This window comes from Macrosteles quadrilineatus, unplaced genomic scaffold, assembly GCF_028750875.1.
Source record: "Macrosteles quadrilineatus isolate MER2022 unplaced genomic scaffold, UCM_ALF_1.0 Scaffold_5__1_contigs__length_97177068, whole genome shotgun sequence".
NCBI classification, from domain to species: domain Eukaryota; kingdom Metazoa; phylum Arthropoda; class Insecta; order Hemiptera; family Cicadellidae; genus Macrosteles; species Macrosteles quadrilineatus.
This window is the reverse complement of record NW_026542598.1, coordinates 20,032,755-20,060,732: the sequence shown is the minus strand read 5'-3', so window position 1 is coordinate 20,060,732 and position 27,978 is coordinate 20,032,755. Positions and strand designations below refer to the sequence as shown.

At 35.0% G+C, this 27,978-nt stretch overlaps 1 protein-coding gene across 1 annotated transcript; it reads right to left on the bottom strand.

Moving 5' to 3' along the window:
- Window positions 1-14: 14 nt before the first annotated feature.
- Window positions 15-27,978, bottom strand: LOC128994136 (integrator complex subunit 8). The gene is made up of 16 exons (XM_054418435.1): window positions 27,698-27,978; window positions 19,713-19,914; window positions 18,528-18,701; window positions 17,848-18,073; window positions 16,264-16,509; window positions 14,491-14,733; window positions 14,007-14,214; window positions 13,091-13,224; window positions 7,835-7,945; window positions 7,272-7,419; window positions 3,956-4,032; window positions 3,410-3,587; window positions 2,493-2,715; window positions 1,481-1,599; window positions 770-924; window positions 15-433 (listed from the first exon to the last, which is right to left on the bottom strand). The coding sequence occupies exons 1-16, from the start codon at window positions 27,813-27,815 to the stop codon at window positions 131-133; spliced, it is 2,865 nt and encodes a 954-aa protein (XP_054274410.1). The 5' UTR covers window positions 27,816-27,978; the 3' UTR covers window positions 15-130.

The following is a 27,978-nucleotide window of genomic DNA, read 5'->3' as shown; positions in this document are numbered from 1 at the left end:
CTGTTTCAATGTACAATGTTTATTTCATTACAGCTAATTTACACAAAAAACAAGCTACTAAAAATACAACTATTTACAATATTTACACAGAGATCAATTAGGTCAACTACGCAGAGTTAACAGGCCTTTATCATAAAACATACTGTCGGACCAGTGCTTGCATGAACCTAACTTTCCGTTTGTTCGCTGCTTCACGTTTGATCTCCTCGTTGTTGTTAGAGTTGAGTTCCAGAAGGCCAATGATGTCCACAGCCTTCTTCGCTCTGTCCTTGTTGCCTCGTTTGTTCTGCAGGTAGATGAGGTACTCCAGTATGTTGACATCCCATATACAGTCGTAGTAAGTGTCCATGCAGTCGTGGCACACACATTCCGTCAGACTTTTAAACGCTGTGTTGTAATCCACTTCTTCCAAAAACTGGCACAATACCCCTGCCTGTGGGTCAGTTTTATGGTATAGGATAAGGTTATAATAACTCGATAACAATTTAAAAATTGAAATAAAATAACTAAAAAATGCAGTAGCATAAAAGAAATATAAATAGTTTACGATAAAAAAAATATTTGTATAACTTGGGATTTGCTAAAAAATAGTTCTATTTCCATATGAAAAACATTTTTTTCAATATTAAATTTGAAATATTTTTGTGAGGATCTATCTGAGCTATTAACAATATCATAACGTATCTGGTATTTACACAAGAGCCTGTAAAACGTTATAAAATCCTTCTATACCTTCAAAAGAAGCCTCAAGTGTTTAATAGGAACATACCTGAGTGTGGCAGTTCATCTGACTGAGACACTTGATCATGCGTTTGTACACATGATCTTCAATGGTGGCCTTGGTCAGGGGTCGGCTAAAGCTGTCTGTAGCGATAACTGCGGCCAAGAGGTAGTGCTTCATGGCAGCACTGTGCTGTCCGTTGACTGATCAAAAATTAAATTAAATCAAATCAATATATTGTTCATCCCGCTATAAATTTACATAAATCAATAATTACAACACACTACGATATTATTTAGTTCCATAAATAATAACGGGCATCTATAGAATCAATTGTAACGATTGTGATAGCTTCTACATTGGACAGACTGTGAACTTCGTTAACCGCTTCAAAAACCACATATCTGCATGGAGGAACAACAAACCGGAAAGATCAAATGTCACACAACACCTGTTACAAAATGGCCACGTAATAGGAAAAATGGAGGATAGTCTATGTATTTAAAAGAATAGTAAAAAAGGATATGTAATGAATGCTTTGGGAGTTGTATATTTATAAGGAAAAATGTAAAAATAGAAATAAGCTGATTAATGAACAAGTAAATTTCAACTCCAGTTGTACTTATACAAATTTATTGGCCGGTGCTTCCGGTAGCCAACAGGATATAAGTAGGGAGCTCATCTATAAGGAAGACAAATCTATGGGGTATGTTAAATCTATGGTACAACATTGTCAGACAATAGAAGCATGTTACTTACTGTAGTAGTAATCGCCCAGCAGTTTGTGCAAGCTGATGTTTTTCGGATAGTACTCCAGAGCTGTGTTGACCAACTGGAGCAATGTTTCACTCACCAGCTGTACGTTATATGAGCTTGTGCTGAGAAAAACCAATACACGTACAGTGTTAGGTAAACTAGGACATTCTTTGCTTCCAAACAATGTACATTTAGTGATTGAACACACAGATGCATAGTTTCAGTTCATTATTCTTTCCTTTCTAACCTATTCTACTAGAATGCTAGAGTTATCTTATCTCATCAATTGACAATTTTAAAACCAGAGTAAGCCGTCATATGATTTATAATAAAGATGATTTTGGGACACTTGAAACCTTAAAGCAACAAAAGTTCAGCCACTTGATAGTAAATTAATGTTATTGAATGTTTTATTATAGTCGGGACCACGTAAGTTTGCAGTTGAGGGAGGAGCCTATTTACCATATGGGTTTGAATGAACCAATGAGAACTGTGCGGTGTTGCCAAATCTAATAATACCAGCTGATTTGAAAATATTGCTTATATATTTTAATTAGTTTGGCAATGGGCGATGTGGCAACGTCGCACTAGCGTTGTCTTGTGATTGGCTGCCACCAACTGCAAACTTACATGGTCCCGACAATAGTTTAATATATTCCTTGAATATGATCCAGGAAAGTTCAGAAAATGAACTGGCTTACATCTTTCATTTAGGTTATTCATATTAGCAATAGAGAAGGGGACACAACTGGTGTGTGAAAGATGAGTGGCGAATGGAGTGAGATGCCTTGTGTATTTTTATTATTGTAGCTACTTACTAAGAACAAATGTTTACGGTATTTAGCTAGCTATGAACATTTATCAAAAAGCCCAATGAACAGAGATAAGATAACTGGGTCGAGTTTAGAACAATCAAGACAAATTAGCATCTTAAACTACATGACATAACTTCGTATAACAATTTAGTTGAATAGCGAAAGTATACTAATAAAATTGCTAAGTACAGACAACATACTTGCTGACTACTCCAGGCCAGAGCGCCGTATGGTCAAATACAAGCTCTAGGCTGGTCTCATCACGCAACACATTGTGTAACCGCGCCAACAGAGAGATGGCAGCACTGAGCACGGTCCAATCCCGCAGCAGACTGAAGAACCGCATTACTGCCTGCATCAGCGGGGCATCATGGCCCAGACCTCGCCGGCTCATTGCTGCGGACGGGCCTAGCACTGGCACAACTGCAGAAACATGATGCGTATTAACAATAGCATTCATAGGGTAGAGTAGAGAGCTACAAAAAGCAAGAAAATTAGAGCTATTGTGAAAAACATATTACGTACAGAGTTAAAAAAATATGAAAATGGCAATTGCACTCACATTAATTCACGCAAGAGACACATTGTTAGAGAGAGGAAACATTATGATTTTAAGGAAAAGCAATACAAACTCAAAATGTTATGGAAAAAATGCACTGCAGATCTAACTCTTATACCGTAACCTGAGACGCTAACCTAGGCTAATAGACCTATTTAAAATGTTTTTTTTTATATTCTACAGTAAACAGTTAATTACAACAACAGTTGTACAAACAATTGTTAAAGAAATTTTTATATTTTTATTTTTTTAAACCATCATTAAAACTCTATAGGTTTCAGATCCTTTCCAAATACTCAAGTCTCTGCTCTATTTCTGTTTTAAGATCGTCAAACATGACTTTTATTTATATGTTTTATCATTTGACCATCACTCAGTCCAGAATATAAAGGAAAACAGATTACTTTAACAAGACACAAGGCTTTTCTTTACTATATAATTTTGATTGAGGGAATAAACTAAATTTTGAATGTGTAAAGTCTTCATTTGGTAAGTTATCACAAAATGGATTCACCTAACCAACAGATAAACACAATTTGGTTGAAACTGAGAACTTACTGAGGTCCCAGGCTTCCCGTGAGATCTTCTTGCTGCCGCTGAACCTGACAATGTCATGACAAGCCTGTGCCAGCTTAGCTGCCAAGTCACACATGATGAGACGTTTGCCAGGGCCGAGGGAGATGAGGGGCTCCCACTCCCCCAGGTTTAACAGAGTAATGGCCGCCTGCTCCACCACCTTGAAACAGAGTCAACACACATGATATATGGAATTTGCGCGTAAAATTACTGTAAAAATACTCAAATCAAATTATACCACTAAATGGCTCTCCCAGAAGTATGGATCAGAAATTTGAACATTAACAAAAAATTGTAAGAAACTTAATTTATTTTTGAAAATTTAGAAAATACAAGGCACAATACAAGATAAAGAAGGCTGTAGTTAAAAAAAGAAGGGAATTGAAAGAGATCACTCCTCAGTTGTTGTAGCTCTGATCAAAAGCAGACATTTTTGGAACTAGGGCTATGTACCAGTGCTTCGATGTATAGGCAATTGGGTCAAAAACTCAAATACAATGCAACAATTAATGTGATATTCAATCTTACCTCAACTCTTGGCAACACCATGGCATCTGTCAACTTGAGTACGTTGAGGCAGCCGTGGCTAACCATAGCATTGCTTCCTGGAACAAGAGTGGTATGTGGTGAGCATCGAAGATTGACCAATAGGATGTATAGATCAATATTAGAAATGGGATTACTATTTTTCAGAAACATTGCATTTTCGCTTATAAGAATAACGTTAGATAATAACGCTTATTTTGTTAAATTTTAATCACTCTTCCATAAAGAAATATGAAAACCCACTAATGCCATTGAATTTGTATACAAAGATTCCCCATTTACAAGGACCAGCTGTAGCCAGTTTCACTCAAAGAGAACTTGGTTAAATAAGCCTCTAAACTGTGTAATAAAATGTATATTTTATATTTCGGTTTAACTATAAAAGATGTTAACCTTGTAATATTTCATTTCATTTCATTCATTATTTAGTATTGATTTTTTTTTATGTTAACTTTTATTCATACACCTAATAATCACTCCTCAGAAAGACTGTCCTAATATTCATTTTCCTAATTTATATAATTTCATTAATATGTTCAATTAATCATTAATAATATTCATTTCATAGCCTATATATATATATATATTTTTTTTTTTTTTACAACGCCCACAACCTAATTATTTATTAAATATGTAAGAGAATTGCAATACATCAAAATTTCTTATAATATCATTTCAAAATTAGTCCTTAAGGAATCAAAATTTAAGAAGCAGTGAAAGTGATCCCATGTGTTCAACAATCAGTGATGTGAACATTGAAATTGAGAGAGAAGGAAGCCATTGAGAAGTTGAAATTGTTAGAAGAAGGAGTCAAAATTTTACCTAAGTTAAATCAAATTCATTTATCAAGAATCAAGTTAATTTCAAGTTTCAAGTTATATCATATAGTAGCCTAAACCTCAAGAGGACTCAACTCAATCATTATCTTCAAAATTAAGTATAACCTTTTCTTTAAACTCTTTTAAATTTTGTGCTAATTGGACTTACCTTTTGGACAACACCAAAATTAGATTTTTCATTGTTGGGATTTATAAGTTCAACACCTTAATTAGGCCTATTTGGACACTATTACATTTATTAATTACTAGCTGTACCCGCGGGCTTCGCCCCGTTTAGATTCATAAGTATTCGCATGGCTCATTCACGTCCTGGTTGAAGTTCGTTCGCTACGCTCACTCACCTTTAGGTTGGAGCTCGTTCGCTGCGCTCACTTGCATTCAGGTTAGCTCGTTCGCTACGCTAACTCGACTCCAGGATGAAGTTCGTTCGCTACGCTCACTTACCTTTTGGTTGGAAATTAGCTGTTGTCATAAATAAAAAAAAAATTAATAGTGCTGCACCCTGTTGGTAATCCTTGTAACTTTTATGCTATTAAACATCATAGAACAGAACCAACTTGTTTAATTGAAACAGCTGTTAAGATTCATGAATTCCTTTTAAATTTGAAAAATCATTAGATTAACATGGGGAACTACAGAGCCACTGGGGCGGAGCCCGAAAGGGTTTTTGAGATAAGAATATGCTTTAATGTTAATCGGGAATGTGAGCTATCATCATGCCAAATTTCAGCCCAATCCGTCCAGTAGTTTATGCGTGATTGAGCAACACACACACAAACACACACACAAACACACACACAAACATACACACAAACTCACAAACTTTCAGATTTATAATATTAGTAAGATAAGATTAGCATTCAAGCCAGCACGACACCCTACCCTGAGATAGATCACATCTAAATTATTTGAACCTTCAAGTTATTATTCAAATTTATCTTTTATTTCAATTTAATTTTAACCCCATACACCATTGTCAATCCTTTCATTGTAACGTCAAGCCTTTTCTCATTGCATGTTAATTGTTCATTTGTTTAAATAAAACACCTTTTGTAATCCTTATCTTTGTTAATTTATTAACTTTAAACATTTATAGAATAGGCCTAGCCTAAATGAATATTGTATTTTGTAAGGTGAGTTTACAACCTAGAGTAAGTTGTTGATTCATTTGGCATGGTTAAAAAGTTAACGTGTAAGAAAGGCATTTTTATTATATGGCAGCACACTACTGTATGTTTTCTTTTCTAAAACTTCAACAGCAATACACATGGCCATTTACATTATAAATCCCCTAACCAGATACCATTAAACTTATCTTTCTTTAATTATTTATCCATTTCATGTTGTGCCAGTTTCAACCCTGGTTCTAAGTAATAAGATCTGTCCAAACTAAACATATGTATAGTTTCATTGACTCCGCGTATAAGAGGTCACTCCATCACTCCATATGTGAAGCCTGTAGACGTTTCCGCTGTAATATTTCCGCGATCACGTCATCATGTCAGCTGATGTATCGACAGTCTTGCAGTCTTGAAGCCCAAATCCGAGGGTTGGGTGTAACAAAAAGTGACTACTCGGTCTGGCCCACTCGAGTTGAGTTTGAGGGCCCTCACGACCACTGCATTAGAGGCGACACTCACCCTTGTTCTACCAGGTCATTGTTTCTAATGGTCGCCCATCTTTCTCATTACTCATAGTAGTGTATCCATAGCCTAACTTGCTGTTATCAAAAGGTAGAACTTAGGTAGGAGGAAATTTATAACTGAAACTTATCACATTATTACATAATTTAATTACTAAATACATAGCCTTATGTTAAATCTTATTATATTACTGTTTGGTAAAGAACTGTTTGGTAAAGAATTGCAACACGACTTTCTGATTAAAAAGTAATGAAGGAATTGAAATTACAGTTACAGCCCACTAATGTGAAATACGATGTCTGGCACTTTCAATAATCCAGTCTTAAGATCTAAAAAAAAAGTATTTATGCTGATATAAGTCATTTAAGCGCGTTTGGCAGTCGGGAATGATCAGCAGACGTCAGGAGAAAATTATGGACGTTATTTGCACTCAATTGAATTCAGAGGCATTTGGTTTAAATTTTTACCATTTTATATCACTACTAAAATAAAATAAAGTACAGTAAGACATGGGAATAAAGACCTACTAACCAATGATTTCTTTTTGACCCTCTAAAATTAAATTAACAGTATTTTCATTGCTAGTCTCAGTAATAGAATTTTTTAAAGACGTCCAGTAATCCGGTATTTTCAATAATCCGCCTCTAAATCCTGAACATGCCATATTAGCAAGCGTATACTGTATTTTAAATATTTAAGAAGGAAATCACTAATTTTTATAAAGAAAGAACATTATTGTATACATCATTTCTTGAAATAAACATTATGAGTTTTGCATTTTATGTACTGTACTGAGTTTTTAACTTTACCACATACCGTTTTTGCTCGGCCATTCAGCCAACAGACTGTGAGATTCCACCAGAAGAATTTCCCACACTATCAGCTGGTTCAATTTCAACATTCCTCCGTGGTGGTTGACTTCAGCTTCAGCAGCTGAGAGTAAGCGCTTGGCAACATCATACCTCTGCAACATCACCGACCATGTCGTTCATGACATTTAAAAACAAAAAAAAATGTTTTTTCAAAAAATGTATAAAAAAGGAATCTAATTCTGGTTTATAATTTTGTTGGCTACAGTTTTTAATAATTCTGAGCTAATTTGAAAATTGAATAATTTCCTAGTTCATATACCGATTTATTCCGTAATCTGTGATAAAAGTATACTAGGGGCCCATTGCAGCAATTTCTGCCACTCACCTCTGTTGTAATTTACGGAATTATGTGTAGATAGATAACAGAATCATCTGTTTATAGAACTTGTGTTTTTAAGCCATTTTTACACCATAATTTTTGTAACAAAATGTGATAAAATTAGTCTTGACTTGACACAGATATAGTTGACCATGCTCAATTTAATTTTGCTAATGGAAAAAACTCACCCCAAGACTATCCAGATACTTGGCTTTGCCCAGCAACACATAAAGATAATGCTGCAGAATTCCTTGGGGCATGCTCAACACTATGCCATGGAGGGGGATGCCAAGTTCCCACTGGAAAAAGTACATGAGAAATCAGCATGACAAAAACAAAGCCAATTATTTTCCATTCATACAAATTATAGCAGACGCTTGTGCTGTTTGGTATTTTTATAATTGCTATCATATGTTGAATATTTGATGTTTGTTTTTATTGTATTGTTGTTTTGAGCTTGAAGACTTACTTTTGGGATCTTGGCTAATAAAGTATCTATGTTTAACTGTGGTGTGAGTTTTACCTTTCACTTCATGGTGTCAGGTTAAATAAACTTTTGTGGAGAAGAAAGAACTAAGCATGGCTGAAGCAGTGAGTAGTACAATTAGTACAGTTCAATACCAACTCGTCACACCTGAACCTTTCAATTTCAGGGAACCTTCTGAATGGCCTAGATGGATAAGAAAATTTGAAAGGTTTAGATTAGCTTCAGGATTAGACAGTAAGAGTGGGGAAAATCAGGTTAATATGCTTTTATACTGTCTAGGAGATGAAGGAGAAGACCTTCTAACATCTTTCGGATTAAAAGATGAAGAATTACAGAGTTATGACACTGTCAAGGGTAGATTTGAGTCTTACTTAGGTTTCAAAATCAATATTGTATATGAGAGAGCTAAATTTCTAAAAAGACGTCAGTCTGAGGGGGAACCTGTTGATTCTTTTATAAATAGTTTACACAAACTGGCAGAGCGATGTAAACTTGGGGAATTAAAAGATGAACTAATTAGAGATTTGATAGTAATTGGGGTAAATGATGATAAACTTTCTCAAAATTTACAGTTGGATGAAAAATTAACTTTAAGTACAGCAATTTTGAAAGCAAGACAAGCAGAGAGTTTAAAACAACAACAAAAAGTAGTGAGGGAATCACCAGAAATTGAGTTTGTCAATAAGGGGATTAATCAATCCACTAAACATCGGTTTAGGGACAGTTCTTGCAATAAAAGTCAAGATCAAAGCTTTTCAAAGAAAGGTAAATGTAACAAATGTGGATTTGTTGGTCATCACAATAGCAATGATTGTCCTGCCAATCAGTCTACATGTTTCAGATGTGGAATAAAGGGACACTATGTGAGATGTTGTACCAAAGGATTTGAAGTGAGAGAAATTAATAAAAGTAATGAACCATTAGAAAAACCTAAAACCTATTTAGGGGAATTGACCATAGAAGAGGTTGGAGGACAAAATCCTTGTAAAGTAAAACTTAATGTCAAGGGGCATGATATTTATTTTAAGTTAGACACTGGAGCAGATGTTTCTATAATTGGATATGATCTTTGCAAGGAATTAAAACTGGAAACGAGTGAAACAAGTAAAATATTATTTGGTCCGGGGAAAACTAGGTTGAAAGTGGTTGGTAAGATCGTTGCTACTTTGGTTTTTAGAAATAAATCTATTGTAGAAGATATTTACGTCATTGAGCAACAACCTACTCCACTTTTAAGTAGAAATGCAATGTTGAAATTAAACCTAATTCAGTTCAACATTGATTCGATTTTCTCTAACCAAATATTTTCTCAGTTTTCTGATGTTTTTGGTTCTATTGGTGAAATGAAAGGGGAAAACTACAGAATTGCACTAACACAAAATGCTCGTCCCTTTGCTGTGGCAGCCCCTCGTAGAGTGTCCGCTCCATTATTGAGCAAAGTCAAAGAAGAATTGGATCGACTGCATTCTGAGGGAATAATTGAACCAGTGGTAGAACCAACAGACTGGTGTGCACCAATTGTTGTTGTACCGCGTAAGACAGGTGATAGAGTGAGGCTATGTGTTGATTATACCGAACTCAACAAAAGCATTCAGAGAGAAAGGTGGCAACTACCAACTGTAGAAGAAAGTCTAAGTAAATTAGAAGGCGGACAAATATTTTCATTACTAGACGCTACAAATGGATTTCTTCAAGTTCCCTTACATCATGAAAGTTACAAGCTTACGACTTTTATAACTCCTTCTGGGCGATTCTTTTTCAAGAGGTTACCATTCGGTATTAATTCTGGCCCAGAGGTTTACCAGAAGAGGATATACCAAGTTTTGGATGGACTGGATGGGGTAGTAAACCAAGCAGATGATATACTTGTGGTCGGTAGAACACAGGAAGAACATGACCATCGACTAGCAAATGTATTACAAAGATTGAGAGAACACAATGTTACGCTTAATAAAGATAAATGTAGCATTAATGTGAACAGAGTTAAATTTCTAGGACATTTGATTGAAAATGGATTGATAAAGCCTGATCCTGAGAAAGTGGAGGCCATTATGAAAATGCAAACCCCAAATAATGTTAACGAGCTTCGGCAATTTCTTGGCATGGTTAATTATTTGATGAAGTTTATTCCTAACTTGGCTGAAGTTACAGCTCCATTGCGAATTTTACTTAAGAAAGGTTATCAGTGGGTTTGGTCTGACGTTCAAAAGAGTGCTTGGGATAAAATTAAATCCCTAATTTCTTCAAATCCAGTTCTGGTGTCTTACAACAAAAATCGTAAAACCAGAGTTGCAGCTGATGCCTCGTCATTTGGCCTAGGAGGGGTGATTGAACAATTTGTGGATGGAAAGTGGAAACCAATCACCTATGCATCGAGATCTTTATCACCGACAGAGATGCGTTATGCTCAGATAGAAAAGGAGGCACTGGCACTGACTTGGGCATGTGAGAGATTTTCACAGTATGTTTTAGGAACCGAGTTTGAACTTATGACTGACCATAAACCTTTAGTTCAGGTGCTTGGAAGTAAACAAATCGCTAGTTTATCGGCAAGACTTCAGCGGTTAAGAATGAGAATGGCTTGTTTTAGATATAAAGTAACATATGTGAAAGGAAAGGAATTTTATGTACCAGATGTTTTGTCTAGGAACCCCATTAAGTCAAATGAAGAACATGAAGACATATTGGAACAAGATTTGTTTGTTCAGAGTATTTTAGATGCTATTCCTTGTTCTGACAAAAGGCTCAAGGAAATCAAAGAAGCTCAGGATACTGATGAGGAATGCGGAAGAATTAAATCCTGGATTGTGAATAACAATTGGAATAAAAATTCGGTGTATTGGAAGTACAGGACTGATCTAAACATCAGTAAAGGATTCCTCCTTTTAGGCACAAGACTGTTTATTCCAAAATCGTTGAGAAAGGAAATACTGAGTAAAATACATGAAGGTCACATGGGAATTGTCAAATGTCGAAGGCGAGTGTATGAATCGGTGTGGTGGCCTGGCTGCTCAACAGATATTGCTACACTTGTAACAAATTGTCCAGTTTGCTTGGAGCAAAGAAGTAACAAATCAGAACCATTACTGTTGACTGAACTACCAAAAAATCCCTGGGAGTCTTTAGGTATTGATCTTTTGAAATGTAATGCAAAATGGTATTTAGTTGTGCAAGATTACTATTCTAGATTTCTTGAACTGGTTTATGTGGATGCATTGACTACTGGAGCTGTGGTTGCTAGATTGAAAAATATATTTGCTCGACATGGAGTACCATATGTGGTAAGAGCTGATGGAGGTCCGCAATTTACTTCTCAGGATTTTAAAAATTTTGCTGAAGAATATGGTTTCCGTATAGTGACATCAAGCCCAAGGTATCCACAATCAAACGGAGAAGCAGAAAAAGCAGTTGACATAGCGAAGCGGATTCTAACGAAATGTAGTGATCCAAATCTTGGATTGTTAGAATATAGAAATACACCCTTAGAGTCTGGTCTTTCACCTGCAGAGTTACTTTATTCACGGAAGCTCCGATCAACATTACCGTCAATAAATAACTTCAGACAGGTAACAAGGGAAAGATTGCAAAAGTTTAAAGAGAAGGATTTTTCAATCAAGGAAAGAAATAAGAGAAACTACGATGTAAGGAAAGGTGTAAGAGATCTCTCACAGCTTGATCAAAATGACAAAGTTTGGATTCCAGATTTAAAACGTTATGGACATGTTGAGAATAAATCAAATCATCCTCGGAAAGATTGCAAAAGTTTAAAGAGAAGGATTTTTCAATCAAGGAAAGAAATAAGAGAAACTACGATGTAAGGAAAGGTGTAAGAGATCTCTCACAGCTTGATCAAAATGACAAAGTTTGGATTCCAGATTTAAAACGTTATGGACATGTTGAGAATAAATCAAATCATCCTCGGTCCTACCTGATAAATACACAGGCAGGGAAGATCAGAAGGAACAGGAGACATATAATAGCTGTGCATAGGCCTATTGAAAATGGTGGAAATAGATTTGAACACCAATACCAAGAAGACCAAGGAACTGAAACTGATGCTGGACATAATTACAATAGCAATGAAAATGACAGACCTAAAAGAAGTGTAAAACCACCTCTTAGATACAGTGATTCAGATTTTTACAAATAAACTAAAAAAAAAGAGAAAAGAGAAGATGTGCTGTTTGGTATTTTTATAATTGCTATCATATGTTGCATATTTGATGTTTGTTTTTATTGTATTGTTGTTTTGAGCTTGAAGACTTACTTTTGGGATCTTGGCTAATAAAGTATCTATGTTTAACTGTGGTGTGAGTTTTACCTTTCACTTCAACGCTAAAGTTAAAGTTTTTTTGAGTTTATCATATTATTATAACCTGATCATTGCAAATGGGATTTGTAGGTAATAAAAGTAACTGAATGACTACTGAAGGTGCCTAACAATAAAAATCAGACTAGTTTAATGCTATTTAAACACTCTTTCGATCAAATGGGCTGGTACAGCATTTTATTATTTTTTTAGGGCCTAGGCCTATTTAGATAAAAAATTGTAAAAGAATTTTATACTGAACTTAAAGAAATATTTAAATTTAGAAACAGAGTCATGAGGGTTTTTGTACCACTTAGCGTCAAAATTATATCATACTCATGTCAAGAACATTTTAACCTTTTTTAAACCCACTCAATAATTTTTTTTGATAGAGTAGGCTTTCTACTTTTATTTATAAGTTTGAATTTTATTAATTTGCACCTTTTTTAACAGTTTTAGGTAGCTAGCCAAGGCTAGGAAAACCATTTTTCTAGTGGGGCCTTGAGCTAGCTCACTTGAGTGGATCATAATAAGGGGCTTGTAAATAAACAAGAAAGTTAAGTCCATAAAATTGTTTTTATTATTTGGTAGTCTGCTTTTAAACATGTTAAGAATTTAGATACATATTCTATAGAAAGGGTAACATACCTTGTTTTCAATCTGCCACACAGGTCTCAAGGCGTTGGCCTCTACTAGCTTAATGATAACTTCCTTGATGTGAATAGGTTCATAACTGGTCATCAGCTGATTTTCAAGTTCACCGTTTTTCAATTTTATGTTATCTGAAAAAAACCTTAGTTTACTTAAATTATTAGCTAATAAAAATAGATAATATAAATTGTTTGTTTAACAATTGCTCAGAATATTCTTAGAACTCTAGCTTACAATTAATTATCAAAAATACGCTATTGGATTACGTAAGTTAAAACATTTTAAAGATAAAATACTATGATATAGTTGTCAGATAGTTTTTTCTAGAGGGAGTTTCTCAATATATATAGAACATTCCCCTAGCTTGAGGAACCTATAATTTGTGTTTACTAAGTAGGTAAACTAATAACTTTTACCGAATCTCGGCATCTATGGTGTTGCATTGAAACTGTATACAGACACTTGTACATTGTACATACGCAACATAGAAACTACTTGGGTTCAATGTTTATGCCTTTTTTTAAGTTGTTAGTTCATTGTTAAGTACAAAAACCAAGTGTTATGATGATTTACTCATTTGACCTGGGTCTATATAGAGGATCAATTCTATAAACCACACCGAGCTAACAGTAAGTTAGTTTCAAAAAGATTTTAACTTTTTAAATGTTTTTTAAGCAGAACCAAAACTTGATGTGAGTTACAATCTTCTAATCTTCTAAAACCTATTCAAACATATTTCAAATGTATAAAAATTGATAAAGCATAATTTGATTTGATTTGTATTCTTAACTCTGGACTGCTGCCATTCATCACAAGTTAACTGCTGGCACAGCTAATACGTTTCATAGTAAGGCTAACTATTTTGTAGCCATACAACCATAAAATAGGAATGCAAATATAAAAAAAAACTAACTGAAATCTGGAGACACAAAGTGTTGAACTTCCGGAGGCTTGGTACTTCCTGGGGATGGAGGCAAGTTTTTGATCAGCTGTTTGATGTAGTCGTGGTTCCTCAGTTCTGCCTCAGTGGGCGGTTCAACACTTTCGAGAATTTCCAAGACAAAAAGTGCCAACCGCTCTTTCTCCAACTGCTGAGAATCTGTGACAGTTGATTTTAACGCCTGAAATACAATCTGAGATTAGTTTCTGTAATTTACTTAATTTTTTTACAAATTATAGATAGTGCCTATAACAATTTTTTTTACAAATTGTATTTATTGTATGTATAGCATAGTTGGGAAGCTCTATATTAACATATAAAAATAGTAATTTTTATTTCAGGGTAGCAACATAGTCTTGTTTGTCCAACATTCTATAGAAGAGTTCAACAAAATCAATAACCAGTTTTCACATAACCTTACAGATTGGTTAGCAATAATTACAATATAAACTCTCACCCATGTAAATATGTCAACACCTCTGCGTGCTGCCTGTAACTTCTCTGCATAGTCGTACACGCAAGGCAGGTCTGCAGCTCGCTTGTACACCGTGTTGATGCTCTGTATCTGGAAGATTAGATCACGAGTGGCAGTGAACCCTCCAGAGCTTACAGCTGCTGCGATATCCAGCTCTAGGCTCTCCCGTAACGTCGGTGGGATTTCTCTCTTCAAATTGTCTTCAGACAAGATTGCGAGAATTCCCTTGAACAAGGCAAATGCTATTAACATATGATCCAAGTGATATAGATTTACGTATTAAGAGCATCTTCCCGACACATGTAACACTATTGTTAGTTTTGGAACTCCATGACAGGTTAAAAAAAAACCCATTTAGTCAACTGTGAAATCAGCTGATTTAGCGAGTGGGAATGAGTCTCTAGACCAACTAAACATTATTTTACACACTGTTTAAAGGTGACGGAATGAGATCGTTTCCATGCAGTGGTAGGAAATAGTATATTACGTTACTAGTCCTGAAAATAAGTGTTTACCGGACGAGTGTGGTCGTTCCCGTGCGAGACGAAGTCGAGTACAGGATTACCATACGAGTCCGGTAAATACATTTTGGACGAGTTGCGTACGATAGTTTACGCCATACAACTAAATCTCTACAAATCCTTATATATTACCAACCACCAACTAAAGGACTAAAAATCACTAGTCATAACCTCTAAGCGAGGTTATGTTTTTGTATACAACCACTCATTGCCACCCAAATACAGTACAGTAGAACTCCGATTATCCGAATCAATAGGGACCAGACCCCATTCGGATAATCAAAAATTCGGATAATCGGAGTTTTACCTGAATTCCGGGAATTTTAAGGAAAAATCCTCATTTTCGGTACTAAGTGAACTTTTAATTAATAATAATTTAAATCAGAACATTATTACAGTTTATAATGCTCATAGTACAAGTGTTCTATACATGTTATTAAGTCAATAGTGTTCCATCAAAGTCCAAAATTGGCTAAATGTGTTTAATAACAATTCTTTGATATTTTGCAAAACTTATTACTGTAGCTTTACGTTTTTAAAATTGTTGAAATAAGCGATTCGGATAATTGGAGATTCGGTTAATTGGAGTTCGGATAATTGGAGTTCTACTGTATAATCAGCTGATTGGTGTCCGGTAAAACTCATTGCATAACAGTAGTACGCAATGAAACCCCATTTGATTAAGCTGGCGGCAAACAGCTGTTTTCTGGACTAAATACTTGCGTGGGAAGTTCGTTAAAACAGTGTAGTATGGCGTAAAATGAATTGTTGAATATATGCATAGGCCTACTGATCCCACACATGCTGAAATCATTGTGTGCTTGTGCTAACTGCTGCTTTCCAATACCGTGTTGAGTTATTGCAAAATTGTAGTGCATTAAAAGCTCCTTAAAATCATTAATTTGTTAATTGGAGATAGAATTCAAATAAATATTGAACTCATTATTATTGACTGAAAGGCCTAATATAAAATCAAATATAATACAGTAACACCATTGATTTTATTTTTAGGGCAAACTTTAGTTTCTATAATCTATAATCAATGGTCTCAATGACAGATTTAGGTCTACTTTGTTGTAAAAAAAGTTATTGGTGTTGTTTGGATAGAAATAAATACTTATAGAGGTTAATTTAATATAATTTTTTATGACGTTTTCAAGGGGATATTTAATGTACACTTGTAATTGAGAAACAAGTTTCTACCTACTATATAAAGATTAATCGTACTACTCACTTCATAATGATGGTTCAAGGAGATCAAGAATCTATCTGTGAGAGACAGCCTGCTGGATAGTACAGGAGCTTGACAGGCCGTGATGTAGCCGTCTATTGTGTCTATGTCAGTTTTGAAATATCGGTTTTCTAAATCTCTACTGGAACTACTCCACTTTAGGAACTCTTCTTTGCATTTTTCAAAGTTATGAAGTGCAGCTGTGTGGTCTTCTCGGTAGAATAAGTATGTTGCTAAATCCATTAATATCTGATAATGTTAAAGATTTGATTAAAAGTGTGTAGAAAAATGTGGATTCTAACAAATAATTTAATGTCATGATCACAGTCTCACATAAATTATAACATTCTGATTCTATAAATGAATACAAACCCTAAGAAGCGAAATGCTTATGGAGAATAGTCAGACTGGAATTTTGCTGCCTAAATGAGCTTTGTGGGGCCGCCGCTAAGATGGCTTGCGCAGCAGCCGGGCTACTTTATCTATCTCTCTTTCTAAGCAGATTCTTTGTCTCACTCAGTCAGCTGACTTGGCCGCACGCTCGCGATAGCCTACCTAACGGTCGCTGCGGGAACTATCAAAAATTAAAATATTTCCAGACTGAATTTTTTACAAAGGCATTGCGCTTCTTAAAGGGTTTGTATTCATTGATTCTATTTACAAATTCAAGACTTCTTCAAAAGGTTCATGGTTGAACTTCGGCATTGAAGTTTAATGATAATTGTTTGTTTACATTACTTTGTAATTCTAGTAGGCCTACTGCATCTGAAAATACACTGTTTTGTCATATTAAACAAATTACAAAAAGGTTTTTTTTCTGTAGTGAACCTATTGTTCACTTTTGTTGATTCAGACTGATGAATCCTAAAAGCATGTGAATTAAACTTGCGTTCACTGTGTTGCTTAGTTTATAACATAAAATCAAACAAGTCACAGACTGCTGATCATAGTTTTTTTATTTGTTGACATACAATCGATTACAATCGGTCCCAGCCCTTAACTTAATCGGATAATTTAACACGTTCGCTGCTATGGACGTTCCGGAACGGCAGCGGGGCCACGGCCAGGAGCTAGGAACGTTCCGGAGCGTAACCGTTCATTGGTTGTTTAATGTTTCTATGGATCAGCCAGCTCGCCACGGGGGTCCTATATGTCTTTGCAGCTCGTGGGGACGTACTTTTCTGACAAATAAAAATTATAGTTTCCCAAAATCACCCTCAGGGTTTTTTTGAACAGGGCTTTGTCCACCTCTTTCCTGCTAGATAGCGACACTACTTTACGGACTGCAACCTGGGTAGTGCTGCTATCTATCAGAATCGCTTAGTACTATGTCCAAAACCAGTTTTATTGCAGAACATTGCTATCCAGTATAACTACCTGATGTTTTGACTTTTGAGCTGTGGACTATGTAACTGTGGATGAAAAAAATTCAAATTCATTGAAATTTGAGAAAATTGCTTACCAATATATAATGTTCTTTCATATGACATATTTCTAAATATATATTCTTTCATATTTAGTGTGGGGGGGGGGGGGGAAGTAGAATGAACAAAATAGGCTATTGGAAAAATATAAAGTTGGATTTACCAGAGTGAAAAACTGTGATGAAGAAATTCTAACACCTAAATTCCAGTTTGGTGTTTTCCCGTTCATTGTATTTTCAACCAATGGAATAAATGTTGTAGAAGATGGGATAACAATTTCAGATGTCAGCGGGAGTTTTACAATATTTAGTAGGATCTGTAAACTTTGCTCTGCTTCATGCTCAAGACGTGTGAATCTCTCGTCCTGCATTTCCAAGGTAGAGCCATTCCTGTAAATATTAAATAGAGTTATTACTTTCTCCAGTTTTATCAATGCTAATTCTGTGACTTAAAACACACTCCTGATGTAATTCTAATACATGACTCACAATCCTACGACTCCTTGTGTGTAAATTTTACTTAGTGATTTAAATTATGTAAATTTTAAGAAGAAAGCTATTCAAGCCATATTACCAATTATCATCAAATTTATATAGGAACACTACTGGGCGTGTTTTGACCCAAATATGATGAAGGTTGAGTTTAGAGACGAGTGAGATGAACTGTTTTGCTTTGTTACATCCCAAACTATACGATTGTCCATTTTTATTGTAGAGAAGAGTGTAGCTACAGTGGTTCCTGCATGTTAATAACAGATAGTTTAGATTACACTATAAAAATTATTGTTGGGTTATATATATTCCAAAATACAAGTAGCATCAAGTACTGTATGCATATATCTACCTTAGTTTAGACTGCAGCGCGTGGTTATAGGTAGCTCGTAGCGCCCAACGGTGGTACAGTGACACGGCGAACAATACGTGATCAGGCTCCTGGCTGAGGTCTGTTGACACCATCTCCTCGTGTACCAGATGTAGCAAGTCTTGTAGCAAAGCCCACTGGGTGGAGAACGGAAGCCTACACAGACACAAGCTGTACAATGAGGCCTACCCTAGTAGTCTATTGGATTCTCCAAAGGTTATTGCCTGAGATACATACTTTATTGTTCTCTAGATGGGTAGACTTGCAGCTTTTAATGTAAAATTGAATCATCTGTCATCTACCAGTGAATCATCATGTGGGTAAAAGCCATTAGTGAATGACAGAATTTGAACTTGGTTTTTCAGGATAGAAATCTTGCACACTAACATTTAGACCAGCGCAACTTACAAGTAGAAAATTGTATTTAAATATTTTTTTTATTTATTTAAATTTTGTTGTGTGGGGGAGTAGGCACGATTACTGCAAATATGTTTGGTACTACATATCTAGGTTTACCCTTAACACGATGACTGCTGAAAACAACGTACAGGCGCTCCCCAGTGGCGGGCGAAGCCCCGGCACGCAACCGAATCAGCGAACACAATTGGCATTCAAATATTTCAGTCTGACGAATCACAAAAGAGCAGTGGTGACTGTGCTGCGTTACCCCGAGAGTGGATGTAGTTCACTGAAACACCCAAAGGTAGCAGCACTGCACGGATCCGTATCCAGTGTCTTTTTAATGTGGGTTGAAGAGAAAAAATCCCCGAAACCGGGACAAAAGCATTGCCAGACAGGATTTTACGGGAAATTTTAGTACCAACCTACACCAAAGTAAAGCTCGCATTCTAAGCTGGCAGGCTGGCAACGATTTTAACGTCTCTGTCTGAGGCTAAGCTCACACTGACTCAATATATTTCTGTTGGTCTGGTGCCGACTTTTGTCGGCGCGCGCCACAGCAGTCAACGTGTTAAGTTATTATTTTTCATCATCAGACTAACCCAAAATTTGATTTTATTAACTTTAATCTTATATACCTCAAGGCAGAGGTGTCATGATAAAAAAATTTAAATTTAAACACGATGATGTAGGCCTATGGCTAAATTCAAAATTTAAATGGGGATTATGAATATAAAAACCTTATCTTGAATTTAAAAATCAGCTTACTTTTGCTCCAAAATATCCAAGTCCCAATTGAGGAATGCAGCAACTTTGAGTGCTAGTATCTTGAGACCTCGACTTCGTCTGCAAGGATTGGGTTGTTTATCATCTCTTTCATGATCCTGGTCCAGCAAGATAATGTCTTTGGATGAACTAACATCAGCAGAGATTGCTAGGAACTTGGAAATCAGCTCAGTGGGAGAGGGATCTAAAATTCAGATAAAAATATAAGTTATTAACTTTGTACAGTAATCTATGATCAACAATCCAGATGGCACACCAGTAGGCTATAAAATTAAATCAGGCTTAAGTTTTAGGACTTGACTCTAGCCTACTTTGAAATGAGTGAAATAGGCCTAGGCTACAAATGATTCTCCAGTTCTAGACTCAAATTCACCAGCTTAATCAATTTACTTCTTGCTACCTTAACAATCTTTATATTTATTTTCCGATAAGTACTTAAAAACATGCAGTTTGGATTCGTTTTAATTTACCAGTGTACCAAAAATTAAGAAACAACTAGGCCTAAATTTAACTTCTGGTTATAATAAAAGTTAATATTTAGGCTTCCGACTAAATTTTAATTAGGGAGACTTGGTTTTACTAAATAGGTATTACTTACAGTAGGCTATCGACGTTACACTAAAAAAATAAGCGATAGGCCTACCTTTTAATACATTGCCCCAACATCGTCACTGGTTGGGGCTGTGGAGTGTCCAAGAACCCTACACTGAGCCGTAACTGAGTAAAAAAGGGTTAGAGGGACCCATGGTCTAAAGCCCGGACACTTTAAGGTACTTGCCGAAAATCTCCTCGGACGTTTTTATGTACCCAAAAGGAGGACGTGTCCTGGGAAATGAGGACGTCTGGGATCCCTACCTTCACCAGAGACGGGCAGAGCAATGCTAACTTCCAGCGGTTAGTTTTATCAAGCCACTCATTTTAGAAGGGATGGGGTTTTCTTGCATTTTGAGGTTAAAAACTGGACTAAGTACGTATGAAACAAACTTTGTTTAGGCCTAATGGTTTTGCAGTAAGTTAAGTTGTTTATGGTTGATGTATCCAGAACTTTCCCCAACTAGAACTGAACGCCTAGCTTTTTTCCTGCTTTTGGCAGTAGGGTATGCCTAAGTTACTGAGGGAATGTTAACAATAATATTTCAGTGCTGCTAGGACTACTTATCTGTTAGTTTCTTGTAGAGCTGTGTTCACAAACACTGAAAAGCAGTAGGTAAGTTACATGTTTTACTGATGCTCATATTTTTAACAGAATTTATTTAAACATTTATGTAGACTCAGCTGGGATGACGTCCAACCAGCGCAAAAATTTAAGCCGCGTTTACACCGGAGTTTCAAACAAAAAGTTGCAAACTTTTATTGCAAACAGCAGGAGCAAACAGTATTTTCAAATAAAAGTTTGCAATTTTAGCGAATTTCCCTATATAGTCCAGTAAATAGAGACAGAAATAGGGGGGTTAACTTACAAACGGTCCGGTAAGTCTAAATTTTTTATATGTTGTCTAGGATGGTAAGTAGGTGTTAAAACCGCAAAATGCACAATTCTACCCCCTCCGCGCCCGCCGCCATATTGAAAAATCTAAAAAATCGGTACTTACTAGAGATTTTCGCCTATATCTCCGTTTTGGTGCGTTTTAGCAAAAAATATGTAATTGCAATGTTGTAGACAATTAAATTTCCTATAATATAAGTATAACAATTTGGTTCTAAGACTTATGGATACGAAAATATTCAAATTATTTTACAATAAAACGTAATTTTTTTTGTTATTTTGCCAAATCTCGTTCTTTAGATCGCTGTAATTCAGTTATGAAATATTCTAGGATAACAAGTATCCCAATCACATGTATAGAGCATTTAATTACCTACAAAATGCTTCTATTCTTTAGGCCAACCGTTTGATGTGGGGCTGAAAAACAAACAAAACAAATTAAAAGAATGGGTCTATTTTTTCGCTTTTGTGACCTAAAAATTAACAAATTAACTTTCAGTTTTCGGTTTAATTTTCAGTTAATGAAACCATACTTACTGTACTTATTACATGTAACAGTGCAATGCTCATGATGCAGGTACTATATTCCTCCCTTACAAATATACACTGGTGAGAGGAGGTGTTAAATTTAAAACAACCCACCAACACAGCAAGTAAATTTTTAAAGATTCATTTATTTAAACAAAATAAGATCAAAATAAGATAAATACGTAATGTCAATGTTGTAGACGGTTAAATATATTATGTATAGTAATTTGTGTGGACTTGTATGGATACGAAAATATTCAATTTTTTTAACTGTAACAAATCAAACTTTCTGTTATTTTGCAAAATTTCTTGCATCAAGGGTGAACATCAAATCTATTCAAGAACAATAAATCCCACCTACTGGAGAAGTACGGTGAAGATATCCTAATTGTTGATACTCACAAAAAAACGACAATCTGTTTCAAAAATACAGGATATAAAATACTCACCGACAACTGGTTCAGTACAATGAAATCCACAGATCGAGAAGGAGAGAGACTAAGAGTAGTGAAAGCAGCAGCAGACATAGTTTTGGAAGATATTAGATGTCAGGTGTACAATACCACAGAATACCCACACACTGACCAGTTTTAATGATGTTGCAACAGTTATTCCACAATCTTTGCCACTCTCCTGACATCCGTTATAACAAAGAACAAGAAAAGATCTGTGGAGAAATTGAAAAAAGAAATGTGTGGCCTTATCGCACGCTGTCATAGCTGCTGCAAGACCAAGGTCCTTTGTGTCACCCCTTCTGACTGGATTAAATGTATTCATGTACAAAAAGTTTGGTTCAAAGCTTCTGGTAGATTTAATGTCATCTTTTGGATTTCTTCCTCTTATCACGAAGCACAATTACTTGAAGTGTCTACCATCATGCAACAACAACTACCTCTGGTGAAACCCAACCGTGGCGATGCTTTCTGCCAACTGGTTTTTGATAACGCCGACTTCAACGTCAATACTCTAGGTGGTCGAGGGACTTTTCGTGCCATGGGTGGAATAATATGCATAACCCCATAAGATATTCATATTCAAACATCTTTATTCATCATAAGTCATGTACATTGGTGGTACAGTGAATAGTGTCAGAATACTTAAAATAAAAATACTATATCTATGTATGGGAGGTGGAATACTCCTCAAAAGAATATAATGCTAAATTTATTAAATCATCTTTTAGAATTTTCTTGAATTTAGATAGGTTTGTTTCTTTTTTTATCAATTCAGGGACAAATTTTAGAAACTCGTTACCAGCGTATGAGGGTTTTTTTTCTTCAAAAAATTGTAATTTGTGAGGCTGGACAAACTCTCTTCTCCTCCTGAAATTATAAGAATGTACTGAATTTATTACTTGCTCAGATTCATTTTTTTTTTTGCAATAAGAATTGTTTCATAAATATATTGCCCATAAACTGTAAAAATTTGTAATTTCTTAAAATGTTCTTTTGCCGAATCATCTCTTTTAAGCTTAAGCATAATTCTGATAGCCTCTTTTTGCCGCTTCAGAATGCTATCCATATTAAATTTTTTTGTTGACCCATATAATGCTAATCCGAATGAAAGATGAGAGTGGATGTGAGCAAAATATATACTTTTTAGGGTTTTCAAATTACAATAAAAGGACATATTTGACAATGCATAAATTCCGGAGTTAGTTTTGGTCAAAACTTTCTGTGTGTGTTTATCCCAATTCAAATTTTCATCTATTGTTAAACCCAGAAAGTTGATCAGATTTTCCTTTTGAATGTTATTTGAGTTGTAAATTATTGTTGGCTCTTTTGTAATTTTGTTCTGAGCTGTTCTGAAATTTATAAATTTAGTTTTTTGTGAATTTAATAATAAGTTATGATTGTAGAAATAGTTTCCAATATTCTCTAATTCTACATATGTAAAAATTTCAGTTTCTTCTGGAGATTTAGATGATACAATCAAATTAGAATCATCAGCGTAAAGACATAATATAGAATTTTGCTTGTAGGTTAAATTATCTTCCATGCCCTTAAGGTAACAGAAAAAAAGCAAAGGCCCCAAAATTGAACCTTGTGGGACCCCAAATTTAATTGGTTGATAAGTTGATGATGATTTGATAATTCTATTATGATTTGTCAAATGGGTAATTTCCACAAATTGAGATCTATTTGTCAAATAGGAAGAAAACCAGTTAAGAGCTCTTTTAGATATTCCAATTATTTTAAGTTTTTCTAGTAATTTACTATGTTTTACACTATCAAATGCTTTAGAAAGGTCCATAAATATGCCAATTGTATAATGTCCTTTGTCTACTGAATCAATGACTGATTCGATAAAAGAAACAGCTGCACTAACACGAACAGAAACAGCTGCACTACAAGATGCCTACTAAACGAGCAAAGCTCCAGTAATAAATTTTCTAATATGTTAGTTATTTAGTTTATTTTAGGGTGACCCGGGGCAATTCTGGCAGCCAGACGTGAACCTTAACTTTAACTGCTTGTACCGCGGTGAACATATTTTTCATTTTATTTTGACAATTACCATAGTAATTCTATGTTATTCCTCTAGTGTTTTCATATATTTAGACAACAATCTCAAACTCCCCTTAAGGGGGTTTGAGGTTTTTTTTTTGGAGTGTCAGATGCCAGAATTGCCCCAACCTTGGGGCAATTATAGCAATACCTTATATTTTCCTTATTGTTTAAATTGCTCTGACATTGGGGCAATCATGGCATAGGCCTAATTTAGCTGTTTAAGATGGTGTTTTAATTTTTGTTCTATCTCTATTTATAAGGAAGTTGTGAATAAACCGGTAAGACAGTACAAGCGTACAAGGGCCTTAACCTCAAAACTTCTAGCAACAATAAACAATAAAAATAATCAGGCTGCCATAGAGTAATCTAAGCAAAAGGTGTTTACAAAGCCATCCAAATGAACTGAAATGAAACATATTACACATAACACACGTTGTTATACAATTTATTCTTTAATTTATACATTATTTGTATAAAGATATATAGCTGCCATAATTGCCCCGGGTTCTTTGCCACAATTGCCCCATAGCATATGAAAATGGGGCAATTATAGCACCCATTTAAATTTAAATATCTTAAAGGGATAACTGCTATTACTATTTTTGTTCATGAAGTTTTAAGTCTGAACAATTATCTTTGAGTATAAAAAAAAATAAAATATAAAATTCATAGGGGAAAAAAAATTAGCCGTGTGCGATGTTTCGATATCCTCGGGCTGTGGAAGAAAGTACTTTTTTAATCGCTAATAAAAATTACTACAAACATTTTATTTTTACAAAAATGCTTTCCTATATATAGGAGGTATATGCTGAAATAACAAATATTGCTTCACTGATCTGTAAAGCTGAAATTTAAAAAAAATATAGGCCATTGCTATAATTGCCCCGTGCCAGAATTGCCCCGGGTCACCCTAATTCTATTAGCCATTAGTTTAGGCCTACTTATTTATTAAACGTTTATTATTACAGTATTTGATATTATTTTGTTTAAATAAATGAATCTTTAAAAATGTACTTGCTGTGTTGGTGGGTTGTTTTAAATTTAACACCTCTCACCAGTGTATTTGTAAGGGAGGAATATAGTACCTGCATCATGAGCATTGCACTGTTACATGTAGTAAGTACAGTAAGTATGGTTTCATTAACTGAAAATTAAACCGAAAACTGAAAGTTAATTTGTTAATTTTTAGGTCACAAAAGCGAAAAAAAAGACCCATTCTTTTAATTTGTTTTGTTTGTTTTTCAGCCCCACATCAAACGGTTGACCTAAAGAATAGAAGCATTTTGTAGGTAATTAAATGCTCTATACATGTGATTGGGATACTTGTTATCCTAGAATATTTCATAACTGAATTACAGCGATCTAAAGAACGAGATTTGGCAAAATAACAAAAAAAATTACGTTTTATTGTAAAATAATTTGAATATTTTCGTATCCATAAGTCTTAGAACCAAATTGTTATAGGTTATATTATAGGAAATTTAATTGTCTACAACATTGCAATTACATATTTTTCGCTAAAACGCACCAAAACGGAGATATAGGCGAAAATCTCTAGAAAGTACCGATTTTTTAGATTTTTCAATATGGCGGCGGGCGCGGAGGGGGTAGAATTGTACATTTTGCGGTTTTAACACCTACTTACCATCCTAGACAACATATAAAAAATTTAGACTTACCGGACCGTTTGTAAGTCAACATACCTCTATTCACTGGACTAATAGGGAAGTAGCTATTACCGTAGGTGGCACGGTAAGGCCTAGACGCGGGACCGGTTTACTTTTTCATTTTGATGTCCCCAGAGGCCAAAAATACCATTCGTTCAAATTTTTATATATGTATATATATATATATATATATATAGACTTATATATATATACACGTCCGTGAACGCGATAACTTGAGTAATTTTTGTCCGATTTTGATGAAATTTGGTTTAGTAAAGCGGGATAAACTTGAATGAGTCCGCAAACCAGCATGATCGGACCATGGGAACGGGCTTTACGGGGGGTTTTATGGGGTAAAAATTGGTTTTTCTCACTTTTGACCCTCAAAACACAAAATTTCCCAATTTCTCTTTATAGACTTTTTTAAAGAGCTTTAAAAAACAATTAATTTAGTATAAAAGTATTTTTGTTCGGTTAATAGTAACGGAGAAAATTTAAAAAATTGTAAATTTAAAATTCCCATGTTATTCTTATGGAGAATATTGTCAAATGTTGTAGTTTGCTTGTTTATGGATATATTTTTGTATTTTGATCAAATTTATTTATTTTGTACTAAGCTATCAATATTTTACAAAAAACACACTTCATTAGTTTCCTTGTAGCAGCAAACCTAGGTACTCCTTAAACCTAATGTTATTAAAATATATTTAATTGAAAATCAATTAAGACAATGGAAATTCGCTTAGTCGGCAAGTTTGCTGCGGCGGGGGTATTTATTTCATGGTCTTGTTTCCATGTTTCATGAAAATGTTTGAAATACTTTCGACCTTGATTATGACTCGCCTCATTCTGGTTCCTCGGATCAGTCCTTCCAAGGATGTCAAGTGTCGAGGATGTCATTTTAGCCGTGGCGGCGTGTTAACAGATTCTCTGTTAAATTTAATTATGAGGTTCCTCATCTTATTTTGGACCTCTGCCTTGCTTAAGTTCATTTCCCGTGAAATGTCATTCCACGCATAGTTTTTTTGTTTTTGTTTTAATAGTTAGAAATTAATTGTTTGATTTCACAGCACTTGCTGTTCTCTGTACAAGCTATGAAAATTATTGTCATCTCCCCACTCCATCTCACTCAGTAGATTTTCCATCACTCACAACACGCACGACACGAGATAAGTCACAACAAACACGAGGTAGCTAGTAGCATAGATAAAAGAAGTGAACATAAATGGAGTAGTGTCTACTCCTTTTATCTATGCTAGTAGCAGTACAAACAGGGTTAATATCACTGAGTCAAGACACATGGTGGTGCGAGTGATCAAGTGAGAGTAGAGGTGGCAGCGTAGGGTATGGCGGAGAAATGTTTCTGTTTCGTGTTTCAACGGCTCATAGTGACCGAAACTACTGTAGCCTAGCCTAGTATTGCAAACAAAGAGTTTGCAACTCCCTTTGATCTTTACCGAACTTCAAGTGGAAACAACAATTTCTGTTGCAAACACTGAAAAACTGCAGCGAAATGTTTTGTAAAAAAATGCGCGTTTTTAGAAATTAATGTTTGCAATTTCTATTTGCAGCTCATGTTTCAAACTCCGCTGTAAACGCGGCTTTATTTATCAAATGTGTTAAAAAAAAATCCTCAGAAAAATTCCCACTCCAAAAAAAAGAAGCCTACAAAGCCTATTCCTTCTTTATGGCTAAACTTAATTTCTAGGACACTACATGTTAATTTTAATTACGTTCCTAACTTACTGAAAAATCTGAAGAGTAAACTTGACTTACCTGGTTTTTGTTTGTTTAGATGTGCGTCTAAAACATTAGGGTCTAACAAAAATTCAAACCACAAAGTCGTATCTTTTGAAATAGGTACTGTACCGGGCCTCAATAAATCAACATCCATTCTCGGAGCAATTAAGCGTTCACGAATCACTTTTTCGTAAGATATCGTATTTTATTGGTCTAACAAGTTACAAAAAGTGTACCTACACAGAACATAGATGATATCTAAACGTAGTTGCCTAGTTTTTTAACCTCCTGTTCCTCCACTTCCAACAAAAAGTAAA